The 13866-nt window shown below is 30.4% G+C and overlaps 1 protein-coding gene across 24 annotated transcripts in view; it reads right to left on the reverse strand.

The window, feature by feature from the left end:
• Positions 1–2651: 2651 nt before the first annotated feature.
• Positions 2652–13866, reverse strand: part of LOC139511792 (centriolin-like) — an 89098-nt gene continuing 77883 nt past the window's right edge. For 13 of the 24 annotated variants that reach the window (XM_071298873.1, XM_071298865.1, XM_071298862.1 and 10 more), the window contains 7 exons: positions 11551–11691; positions 10110–10187; positions 9010–9129; positions 5744–5818; positions 5328–5546; positions 4242–4359; positions 2652–3584 (listed from right to left, as the gene is read on the reverse strand). In XM_071298873.1, the coding sequence (XP_071154974.1) occupies positions 3571–3584; positions 4242–4359; positions 5328–5546; positions 5744–5818; positions 9010–9129; positions 10110–10187; positions 11551–11691 (765 nt within the window). In that variant the 3' untranslated portion in view covers positions 2652–3570. The remainder of the gene's footprint in view (positions 3585–4241; positions 4360–5327; positions 5547–5743; positions 5819–9009; positions 9130–10109; positions 10188–11550; positions 11692–13866) is intronic. The other 11 variants (XM_071298878.1, XM_071298876.1, XM_071298875.1 and 8 more) reach the window with 4 other exon arrangements.

A 13866-nucleotide genomic window follows, 5' to 3' on the forward strand; every position in this document is an offset into this window, starting at 1 on the left:
CCCCTTCCTACAAACATATTGCAATTTCACAAATATTTTACTGAATATGAAATGTTTTTATTCACATAATGTGTGATTCTTATGAATATAGAATACTTTTCGAAAGAAAAACTATATAAAAGCTTAGTTAGGACATTTTTATAGCAATTAAAAATAAAACAGTTCACCTTTAGCATGGTAATGGCTATAATATAACTATATACAGATTGATAGACTGATTTAGTAATACCATCATTAAAGTGGAGTTAAAGTCTTATAGGATTGTAAGTATGTTTTATTTTATCACCTTGCACTTGCACGACTTGACTGTGGTTTTCTACAGCAGTTGGTTCAAATTTCTGACCAGTTGAACAATTTGGTTTAATAAAACAAATTGCAATTTGGTCAAAATTTTGAATGAATTGCAATTGGTGGATAGCAACACTTACAGTCAAGTCACTGTAAATCAATGGAAGTATAACAGGTGTGGGGAATATGTCCCTCAGGCATCAATCCTGACACATAAGATAAGTGTAAAATAAACAAGCTCTAAATCCCCCATAGTATCTAAAAATGCAGAAAATTAACAAGGGCTTTCAAAGGCCAGTCTTTACTAGGAAAAATCCCTATTCCCTATGAGTAAAAAAGTATTAGTGTACAACAATTTCTTTGACAAGGTTCCAGTGGCACTTAAACATATGGCAGAGTTGAACTTGTTTAATGAGCAGTCGGCATCAAGAGTCTGTAGCTTCTTTTCCCAAGGGAGGATATAGGCTTAGTATTTAGAAAGTGGTTTACAACATGGCATAGTTACCATGAGAGTGATGCATGCTCTTGAAATTTCTCAATAGAAACATTTTATCTTTTTCATTACTGCAAATCATTATAGGAATGATTGCATACAACCCAACATATAATTAGACCAGAATTGAATGATGTTCTAATATCTGAATTGTATTCGATTTTCTTGAGAACCAATGGCAAGGTTTATTCACATGCAGTATGCCTACCAAACTATCAATGGATCATAAGCTTCATTCATTTTTATTTGTTCTGTAAATCAGTGATTTCAGGATAAAACAAATAATTGCTCTTTTACTTTTAAATCATTACAGTAAACAGACAAAATGTCAAGTGCATCAAATCATCAGAAAGACTTGTTTATATTTGGACCTTTTTCTATGAAGATAATGTCCTCTCACTAAATAATTAAAAGTTTGGTAACTATGTTGAACGGCATCAATCCCATTTATCCTAACACATTTTTGTCAACATAATGGAATTTATGCAACTGTTATACAAGTGAGAGGTTCAGCTAGCTTTAAAAGTCCTCTTTTCTATGTATGTGACCTACCAAATAAGATCCATCATCGTAGTTATACTTACATGAGCAACACCACAGCTGCAACATATGGAGCAGGATTTGCTTCTCTTTCTATATTTTTAATATTCCTTTGATATCTATCACCTCTTTTTTACGCTGTCCACCCAAGCTGATTGTATTCTGTATGTCTGGCATTACAGTCGATACAATAAAACGAGGTCATCCATTAACCCAATAGAATTGATCTAGTTCTTATACTATTCTTATACTACCAGCAAATGTGACTTTACTGGCTTACATTGAAAACTTAAGGTTGATCACTGATCCTTGAACAATCTATGAATATCACATGTTAAGACTGTATATATTGCAATGTTTCAATATACCAAATAGAATTGTTCTACTCATAAGTGAGAAAATCTTGTTAAAAAAGCATATTTTTTATGCATTTCCTAAATTATGGAAATGTAGTCAATGACAACGGATATATCAAACCAATATTCCATATGAAAGCTTTTTTCTTAATTAAGTGTGAACAAATTATAAAATCAAATGAAGCAAACTTGAATTAAATGAGACGATCTTAATTGATGAACATAATTGATGAACAAAAAATCTTCAAACAATCTCTTAATCCAAAGAAAACCTGCCTTCTTTGAAAAAAAAAATAGGTAATAAACATCCCTATAAAGAAACTTTAATCATTACAAGTCGAACTCATGAATTCACAGATGGAAAGCAGTACAATGGATGACAATAAGTCACGACTTGAAATCTAGGTCCATTTTAGTATGATCAGCTCACCGACATGTGTATCAGGTTTTGGATTTTCAAAGACATGAATTGTTGAAATGTGCATCCTTTTCTTCTTTGTAACATTTAAAATTGAAAATGGAAATGGGGAATGTGTCAAAGAGACAACAACCCAACCATAGAGCAGAATTTGTTTGTTTTTATAGTGATTAATGATAACACAATTTTGACATTTTTACCTATCATGTCTGTATGTTTTGTTCTGGCATCATTGTAAAAATTTGATGTGACTGTCATACAAGTGAGAGGTTAAGCTTGCTTTAAAACCAGGTTCAAAACACCATTTTCTACATAAGAAAATGCCTAATTTTCTTATACCAAGTGAGGAATATGACAGTTGTTATCCATTCATTTGATGTATTTCAGCTTTTCATTTTGCGATTTGATTAGGGGCTTTCCTTTTTGAATTTTCCTTAGAGTTCAGTATTTTTGTGATTTTACTTTTTGCAGTAAAGTTCATTCCATTTATCTTATTGAAATTATATAATCATTGAGGGGCTATTCAGTAACTTGTTTGTAAAAAAAAAACCAATAATTTTGTACATTACATATAATAAATATTTATTTAGAATGCTCGAAATCTTGTGTACGTTTGGCACTAACACTAAACAAATAGATAAATCATCAATTATTTCATTATTGAATACATAAGCACGTTACAATTATTACATTCTAAAAGTCCAACTGTGTTGAAAAGGTTTATTTCATTAAATCTAAAATGATATCCATATCATTTGAAATAGTAATCTCTGTAGATGTTTTGTTTTCTAAAATACATATCCTTTTCTAAATTATCCATATAGGTTAAAGAAAATTTAGGTAAAAAATTGAAAACAGGAAGTACATGATTGAAGTTTTATAAATCAAATCGTTATTCAAAAATACTTTAGTTTAAAATGTGTAAACATTCAATAATTAAAATGCATTAAATATTCAAACATCCATGCTATGTATGGAAATCTGTCTATATAAATAAATAAATTCCTAGAACTTATAAATCACTATGCAATGAGAATAATACTGTTTTATGATTTTTGTATTGATGTTTAAATTTTATTTACATTGCATAAAACTGCTATGATAACTAAAGAAAGTTTTTACCTTAAAACATGTGGTATAATTAAACAGAAAATTCTGGACGGAATATTTTCAGTGTTAAAAGTTTATATAAAATGACAAAGACATTCTAAAAGAAAACATGTAAATTTTCTAGAAATATAAATACAAATATAAAAGAATAAATAAATATCACAGAAACTTTTCACGAAATTGTTGCAAAACCAGCATTTTATAATGTCTTGCAACCATTGCTATGGATAAATGCTGAGAGGAACGGAATAAAATGCACTTTCATCATAACTTCCTAACGTCTGCTGCCTATCTCTTCCACTGACCATAAAAATCATTGCTGTCAGCTATCACCACGAAAATGTTTTTTTGTTCCCATATAAACTTCATGCTGTTAATACTAAAAATAAAAAAAATATAAAAGAAGTGAAAGATGTGTAAATATCAAGTCAAAATCTTGCTATAAAGTAGAACATTTCTTTGATAAAGAAAAAGGAAAAAGTATAAAAAGCCATAAAAAAAACATGGAAAATTTTAAACATATATATTACTTTAAATAAATCAATTAATAAAACAGAAATGCAGATAAAGATTGGGTTTTGTTTTCTTTTCCAGTTTTAAGGATGAACTTAGGTGAGGTTTTGGATTTGTGATCGATGTTTGGACTCCTTGATTTTTTTCCTAATGATACAATGTAAAATATTTTGCCCCATAACACCCATTTATCTTTTCATATAAGACTTAATAGCTGATAAAAAGGTCATTTGCCAATATTTAAGCAGATTCTTAAATTTGTTTTCTTTTGATTTGAGCCCAAATAATACCAATGCATATATAAGGTAACAGTCAGAGTCAGCCTTAATTTAAATATCAAATAACTTGAAAAGGAGTTCCATGACCTATCAATACTTTCAGCTTATTTTGTACATTAACTAATGCTCTTCCTACTTAAAGTCTTGATTTTTTGAATTTCACCTAAGTACATCCTTAAGTGAAAAGATATGCATTATAACTACTATTTACTGAATTTTAAAAGAAGATAAATTAAACAACTTACGTTCTCTGTCAGGAAATAATGGACTAGATGCACGATCTGTTGACCTCGACCTTGATCTATGTCTCTGTGCTGAATAACTACGTTGTGACTGGCCAGGACTTGGCGACCTATTTCTATCCTACAATTGTAATTGAGTACATTTAGAACACAAATAAGATTTATAAATATAATTCTATTTGGGTTAATGTAAGTGTGCATTTCAAATGTATAGGGAGGAACATATAAATCAAAGATGCCAGCTGACAAATACAAGATGGACCATTACAACTCACTGTAAATTGCATATTCATGACATTTAAAAAACCATTAACTATTCTAATTAAATCATAAGCTTAATTACTTAGGCATAAAGTGAAGGTTAGGAACAAATGAAATCTGTCAGAAAAAGGAGTAGGTTCAGTAAGACCCCTTTTTGGCCTCAAAATATAGCAGTTTTAGAAAATTGTGAAAATGTAATCATTTAGATATTTATTGCAAAGTAGAATGCTTCTGCTACATAAATATGGTTTTTTTTTGACAAAACAATGCACATATATTGGGTACTAGCATCATAAAGTTATGCTAAATTACTGAAATCTTCACAATTGTAGCTTTTAGTTAAATTTTAGACGGTTTCCGTCTGAAAAGAAAGTGGCCGCATTCGTGTTCATTCATAATATTGAAATGTAAGTTGTATTTGATGATAATACATAATATATATAAAGGTTGAGGATGAACACGGATGCGGCCACTTTCATTTTTGACAAAAATTATCTGAAAAGTGACGATTTTTGGCATATTTGATAGATTTTTCATATTTAAGCTTGAATCAGGGCGTTTTAAATGACTTATTAAGTTAAAATCTTCCCCATTAACTAATTGAATCAATTGAAATAGACACTTAAGTGTTTAGAAAGTGTCTAAAATCTTTCGTTAGATGAACTTGAAAATTGAGGCCGAAATCGGCCCTTACCGGACCTTGTCCTTTATCACTGGCAATTACTTTTTTAGTTAACTATTCGTGAATAGCTTGGAAACAGAAATTTTCAAAAACATTGAATTAATGTCAGATGACAGTTGACATTTTTCAAATTTAGTGAGACTTACAAGTATCATTGCTGTATCTAATACAGATTTGCCTGGTGATGATGATCTGGTCCTTGTTCTAGTAGATCTTCGTTGGTCATCTGAAGAATCCCCTGTATTTACTAAAACCTCTTGTAATGTATTAAGTTTGTCTCTCAGACTTTCTATCGTTCCTTCTGACTGTAACCTAGCTGTTTCCATGGCATCTGCATGTCGTTTCATTTGCTGCTGAAGCTGGTACTGCAAAAAAAAATTGTTATATTGTCAACATTGCAAAAAAAAATCAACTTAAATCTAATACAGGATGCAAAGCTGGTTTTATAGGTAACCAAACCTTTCAATTTTATGACAGTCAAATTGAATTCCATTATATTGACAGCAATGTGTGAGCAAAACAAATAGACATAATAGCTAAAATTGTCAAAAATAATACATACCCTTAAATAATCTTGTTCTTCAGTTAGTTTTCCTCTTAGATCTGTTTGGATATTCTCTTTATTTTCAGATATGACCTAAAACATTAAAGTTCCTTATAATATGTCAATACACATCCAAGATACCAGGCTTTTAATTTGGTCAAATGTGCTTTTCATCTTCATAGGACTTAACAGGGTTGATGAATCAAAACATTTGGAACAAGAATGTGTTCATAGTACATGGATGCCCCACTCATTTTCTATGTTCAGTGGACCATGAAATTGGGGTCAAAACTATAATTTGGAATTAAAATTAGAAAGATCATATCATAGGGAACATGTGTACTAAGTTTCAAGTTGATGTAGCTTAAACTTCATCGAAAACTACCTTGACCAAAAACTTTAACCTGAACTGCGCACTATCATTTTCTATGTTCAGTGGACCATGAAATTGGGGTCAAAACTTTAATTTGGAATTAAAATTAGAAAGATCATATCATAGGGAACATGTGTACTAAGTTTCAAGTTGATGTAGCTGTAACTTCATCGAAAACTACCTTGACCAAAAACTTTAACCTGAACTGCGCACTATCATTTTCTATGTTCAGTGGTCCATGAAATTGGGGTCAAAACTTTAATTTGGAATTAAAATTAGAAAGATCATATCATAGGGAACATGTGTACTAAGTTTCAAGTTGATGTAGCTGTAACTTCATCGAAAACTACCTTGACCAAAAACTTTAACCTGAACTGCGCACTATCATTTTCTATGTTCAGTGGACCATGAAATTGGGGTCAAAACTTTAATTTGGAATTAAAATTAGAAAGATCATATCATAGGGAACATGTGTACTAAGTTTCAAGTTGATGTAGCTGTAACTTCATCGAAAACTACCTTGACCAAAAACTTTAACCTGAACTGCGCACTATCATTTTCTATGTTCAGTGGACCATGAAATTGGGGTCAAAACTATAATTTGGCATTAAAATCAGAAAGATCATATCATGGGGAACATGTGTTCTAAGATTCAAGTTGATTGGACTTCAACTTCATCAAAAACTACCTTGACCAAAAACTTTAACCTGAAGCGAATGGACGCACCGACGGACGAACGGACACACGGATGGAAGCACAGACCAGAAAACATAATGCCCCTCTACTATCGTAGGTGGGGCATAAAAAGCCAAATCATATACTTATATCTTTTACTATGTTCTCCAATGTAAACGTGAACAGATGAAACTGATAAGCTTATTACGTTTCTTTTAAGGATAGGCTGAGTATAGCTATTGGTTAATAAGTATATACTATAAAAAGAGTTTGAAATATTATTCTGTATAATGTTAAATGTCTACCAGTAATCACTTTTCTTGTGTTAAACTAAATAACAAGTGTACAGGATCTATTTTGCAAAGTTTATGAATTTCGCTTGTAATTTGTCTGATATTTTGTTCTATACTAAGCAACAAAAGAAAGGCACAAAGGTTTCAATGTCATTACTTTAACTATATTTTTTCATAAACTTTAAATTTAGTGTACCTTAAATGAACTAAAGTATGAATGAGAAAACGATATTTTAAAAGGTAACCAAGGTTTTCCACTGAAACTGTTTTTAACAGTGTGTGTAAGATGAAAATTTTGATAGAACAAACATATCAACCACAATTCATCCTTTAGTTTTTGAAGCAACAGCAAGCTCTGATGTTCTTAAATATTAAATTTTTGGGGACTGAACAAATTATTTTCCAGGAATTCTTTAAATTTATAGAAAATGATTTTCTTTACATTAGAAACATTGTCTCATAATTTCTGATCAAATTTTATTATGACATCATTGACTTATAGTCATTTGAATTTGTTTTAATTAGTATTAAGAAATTTTAATGAATATTGGTGCATTTCTTATGTTGTTTGGTATATTTTTTTCTTTTAAGATAATTGCTTAAAACTTGCTGTTAATTTTAGCAAAGTGTATATATTGCTATTGGTATAACAGTTGACAATTTCAATGCACCAAGAGATTCGTGGAAAATTGTAAAATTCTACAATTCAGGGGCAGCAACCCAACAACAGGTTGTCTGATTCATCTGAAAATTTCAGGGCAGATAGATCTTGACCTGATAAACAATATTACCCCATGTCAGATTTGCTCTAAATGCTTTGGTTTTTGAGTTATAAGCCAAAAACTGCATTTGACCCCTATGTTCTATTTTTAGCAATGGCGACCATGTTTGTTGATAGATCATAACTTCGGATACAATTTACAAACTAGATACCCTAAGGAACATTCAATTAAAGTTTGGAAGTATTTGGCCCAGTAGTTTCAGAGGAGAAGATTTTTGTATAAGATTACTAAGATTTACGAAAAATGGTTAAAAATTGACTATAAAGGGCAATAACTCCTAAAGGGGTCAACTGACCATTTCCGTCATGTTGACTTATTTGTAAATCTTACTTTGCTGAACATTATTCCTGTTTACAGTTTATCTCTATCTATAATAATATTCAAGATAATAACCAAAAACAGCAAAATTTCCTTAAAATTACCAATTCAGGGGAAGCAACCCAACAACGGGTTGTCCGATTCATCTGAAAATTTCAGGGCAGATAGATCTTGACCTGATAAACAATATTACCCCTGTCAGATTTGCTCTAAATGCTTTGGTTTTTGAGTTATAAGCCAAAAACTGCATTTGACCCCTATGTTCTATTTTTAGCAATGGCGACCATGTTTGTTGATAGATCAAAACTTCGGATACAATTTATAAATTAGATACCCTAAGGAACATTCAGTTAAAGTTTGAAAGTATTTGGCCCAGTAGTTTCAGAGGAAAAGATTCTTGAAATAGTTTACGACGACAGACGACGGACGACGACGGACGCCAAGTGATGGCATAAGCTCACTTGTCCCTTCGGGACAGGTGAGCTAAATTTTAAACTGGTCTATTTTGCTTCATTTAATAATGAACACATTAAGACACAATCATGATAAAGTGATATTTGGTACCATCGATTAGGAATCAATTAAAAAAAATCTAAAAAAATCTAAAATCTGTTTAAAAATGGCAGACATGCAGCACATATACTGTTTTTTTTTGGTTTCCTTGAAATCATATCTTATCTTACAGTGTTATATTGAGGAATATATAGAAAAAACAATATGAACTCATTTTGAATACCATAACAAACACTTTTTCTTTTTAGTAAAATACTTGATGTTAATTAGTATAATTGAAAGTGATCTAGAACTGTAAGTGATATTGATATGTAATATAATGGCCACCACCTGTGGAAAATTCTGTTTCAAATTCTCAAGATGAATATCTAGGTCATCTTTGTCATCTGTGAGTTTGTTACTATCATCTGTTGTGTCTGCAAAGGCATTTGACCGTGGAGAGTGAAGAGCCTGGATAAATGCAAAACTATAAAGCTTTAGCTAAGAAAAGCATGCATTTTAGATCATGCATTGCTTAAATTCACTACAAGCAAAACATACTAAAATCAAAGTAAAACATGTGCAGTAAAAAACAAACAATCAAATGATCTAGGTCTAGCAAACAAAATGAAATTGCAGTCAGCTATTTTATTAAATTGATTTTATGAGTTTAATGATTAATTAGAAAATAACTACACAGAGACAGAAGTTTTACAAATCAATAAGACTAAATGTTTGCACATTAGTCAGGAAAAGTTTGTAGGACGCTCAAAATTTATAGCGTTCATCTAATTTACCTCACACTTAAAAAATATTTTTGTTTACCCTTATCATTTATTCATAGCCCAATTGAATCTTAAAGGTATGACTTGTATGATTAAGGTTAAATTGTGGAATAAATGAAAATCAACTCTCACTACACAACAAGAAATGTTAGACTTTTTCAAAATATTCAAATTTTAGGATCAGGAAACAGGAATAAGCATCAAATAATTATAAAAAAATAATCTGGTAATGAGGAATACAAGAAGAAGCAAATAAGACAAGAACTAATTTGCTTTTGAAAGCAGTTAGGCTGGACAAAAGATCTACATCTGGACTTTTAATAAAAATATAATATATAAGATATGCATTTAAAATTGTCCACTAATAGAGGAATTATCCAATATTAGTATGAATGTTTGATAAATTTAGTCTAATGCTTTAAAAGTCTGATTTTGTGATTAAAATGAATAAAAGCAGTAACACATTTCCCTGATACCTGTGGTAAAAACCACAGAGATTGAGATTCATACAGCCAACTTGCAGCTACAAAAAACACTGCCATCAGCACACTGTTGCCTCAATACACCAACTCCGCACACAAAATCGAACACTGCCACCAGTATTGTTTACTAATTCACCTGCCATAACACTACCATAACAACCCTGCCATCACTTTGTTTACTTACAGTTTGTAATTTCTGTAGATGCCTGAGTTTATCTTCAAGCTCTTGTTCTTTTTGTCTTATTTCATTCTGGGTTAGTAACTGTAACACAGGGTAGAGAGCATCCTCCATAATTATGTATTTCATCATTTTCACACATGATTCATTTTTTTGTTTTGTTTTATAAATTGGTAAATTTTGTAATTAAAATGTTCTCATAACTTTGCAAGACATATTTACAAAAATTGTAAGCCTACAGATAATTTTTAAATGACAATTAAACATACATCAAAATTTAAATCAAAATATTTTAGTCTAAATACTACCAAATTAAATGGCACTGTGTTCTACTGATAAATTGATATCTCAACATTCAATAAAACTGTGCTGACAAATTAACAAAAATATGGGAAAAGAAAAAATAGTATATAAATTAAAAAAATAAAAATAAAAACTTCTATACCATAAAACAATTCAAAATAAAATGAAATAACAGCTACTCTGAATAATGTGTGACAAGCTTTGTCTACATATTACAAAGGATGCATAAAGAACTTATGTTAGAAGATTCCAGTAAACCAATATATTTTATTTTAGAATTGACAATTAAGTTATTTGTGTATTAAACTTGCATTTTGTTTTAGGTTGTTAAGAGATATATGATTGTGAGTAAATTTTAGTCAAAAAGTGAGCACATGACAAAAACCTCAATATTCTATCCTTATAATAACACTTTTTGTGGAATGAACTTATTAGGATGCAATTTGATATTTCAAAATTTATGGAAATAAAATAAGCTATAGCAAGAAATGTTGAGATATTAGATTTTAACGTATGGGTTGCTCTTATGCATCAATCAACTTAGGAATTGAAAGAAACTCATGCCTAATAGAAATAGAAACTGATGCTGCCTATAAGCAAAGAACTCAAGCAGGTGGAACAATAAAATAAAATATCCATTCGGACAGGTGCTTCAAAATAATTTGTAAGATCACGATGTTTTTCGCAAATATAAAGGTAAAAGTTGTTCATCAATAAGAATATTTTCGTCTCATTTCAAGAGTTACTTCGATGTTATGAATGAAAACATGCATCTAAAGGACGCCTCAGGGAGGGAATTTCTTGCTGCATTGAAGACCTGTTGGTGACCTTCTGCTGTTGTCAGTTATATGGTCGGGTTGTTGTCTCTTTAACACATTCCCCATTTTCATTCTCAATTTTATCATTTTGATTGAAATGCTTTCAGAAATAAGTCAGTTTAATCTAAAAGGTATGAAGCTAAAATAATCCATTTCTATTACAGGTTTTTTTGCTTGCCTAGTGTTTTCAGAGAAAAAGTAAAAGAAAAAGTTGTAAAAGAACGTGCTTCACTCAATTTTAAATCTACTAAAACTTTTAGAAATGTTAGACCTAATAGAAAGAGACTGTTACACACACCCATGTTTTAAACATGTGGAAATACTACCTGTCGTTTGATATCTTTCCTGTCTTTTCTTATTCGACTCAATTCTCCATCAAGTCGGTTAGCTCTGTTAAAATGCTCTTCAGCTAAGGACTGCAGTTCTGTTACTTGTGAATTTGCTCTCTTTGACATAGTTTTCCTTTCCTTATAAAATTGAAATAGAAATGAAATTAGTCAACATTGGTAAGATTTTATATTTTCCTTCTGTTAGAAATTCATTTACTGTATGAATAACTAGATAGCAGAAGTAAATGATATTTCATATTGATATTGTTCCTACAAATGTGCATGTCTTTCCCCAACTTTAATCTGATCTGCAAAATACATTGGACGTGAAGACTCTAAATAAGGTCAAATATATCTGTTAAACTGATTAAGTAAACTGATAAGTACTGATCATAGTGATATAATTTTTTGAAAGGTTAGATAAATAATATCATAGTTGAGGTAAATTTTACTCATGAAAAGTTGACCTTCGCAAATTTTTAATGTTCTGTTTACTACCCTTGGTTATTTTCCTGTATCATATGTTTATTCTGTAATAAATAAATATTAAGGAATTTCTAAATATAAAATCTATATATGAGCAATAGTACTGAACAGGAGAAAAAAAACAGTTAAATAAGTGATCATGTTCTGGACAAATACTTTGTTTTAAAAAAGACCTGTGATCTCACCAGCAGGGCATGAAAAAGCCAACCTGTTCTAACCAGCAGGGCAAGAAAAAGGGACCCTGTTTTGCGGAACACTCATACCACTAAACATATAGGAAGTAACCCTTCCGGGTACTAAGTCTTCAAAATATGTATTTTGGAAACAGTTTAAGGCCGACATTTCGGAAAAAGAGGTATGATTTATGACCAAGGGCCTAGTTCATGAAATTGTATAGGATTTATAACTGGTAAGTTATATGAACATTTATGAAAAAAAGGAATACTGGAAATGCATGAAACAATGGCATATATCTTTTCTTTTCTAATGAAATATGAATAACAACAATATACAGGTCTGAAATCATTCAAAAGTAGCAGTAAAAGACATTGCAAACAACATATGATACATACTTCTGTTTGCACACTAATTAAAAACCATGAAAAAACATGATTACTATGCATCAAAACACACACATTAAAAACACAATCTCATAGTTAGGCAAAGAGGCCCAAATCATGGCAAAATAAATTCATCATGATTAATGATGTCAAAAGATGATAATATGAGTAAAAGGATAGAAAAAATTATCAATAAGGAAAAACATGAGTATGGGTAGGAAATGGTTGATTATTTAATGATTACAGGTTTAAAATCTCATGTGTTCTGTAGGATTGAATGCCACATGAAAAATATGATTAAATGAACATGCAAATGACAAAAAGAGGCAACAATCCACAAATATTGATATGGGCAACACATCCACAAATATTGATATGGGCAACACATCCACAAATATTGATATGGGCAACACATCCACGAACACAACTAATAATTATTACTCAATATAGGAAAAAAATCCACATGGGCAAAACATCCACAAATCAAACTGGATGGGCAGACAGCAACTATAAATATTGGATGTAAAATAAATCATTAGTGACTAGAAATTAAACTACTACTCTGCAAGAAAAAGTATTACTTTGAACAGGATAACTCACAAATTAAAACAAAAATATAATAAGTTATTAATATGAGATTTTTTTTTCAAACAAAGTAATATTGGTTCATCCATTTTTTCACTGTTAAAACATGTTAAATTTCAGTAGGATTATCAGTTGATTATTACACCAATCAGTAGTACTACCTTTGATTTTATGCATTTTTCAAAACTTTTCAACATGCAATTACCAACTAGGAGCTAGAAAAATATAAATATTTCTTCTTTTATTAATTATACACCTATAAACCACATAGAGTGTGGCAGAAAGAAATTAAAATCATGTGAACTGTAAGTTTTCAAAACAGAGTTTAATTTCTTTGACAATGGTCCATAGCTTTTTAAAAGTTATAGTACAAGCTAGCAGTTTTCATATGACTTAAAAACAGGAATATCTAAAGAATATTTTCTGCAGGGATCATCGGAATTTAATGGTTCTATAGTACCTGGTTGTTGTTTTCTTGAAAATTTGGACAACATATTAGAATTCTTTAATCAAAAAATGAATGGGTCACTGTTAATTCAGTCATATTTGTGGTGACCAATTAACCTGGATTAAGGAAATGTTTTGTGTTCAAAGATATCGGATTTCTTTGATTTGCCTACTTACCTTTAAGGTGGTACCCAACGCCTTAACTAAAATTAATTTGGCTCGTTTAATTTATATA

The sequence above is a fragment of the Mytilus edulis genome, chromosome 2, assembly GCF_963676685.1.
Source record: "Mytilus edulis chromosome 2, xbMytEdul2.2, whole genome shotgun sequence".
In the NCBI taxonomy this organism is placed as follows: domain Eukaryota; kingdom Metazoa; phylum Mollusca; class Bivalvia; order Mytilida; family Mytilidae; genus Mytilus; species Mytilus edulis.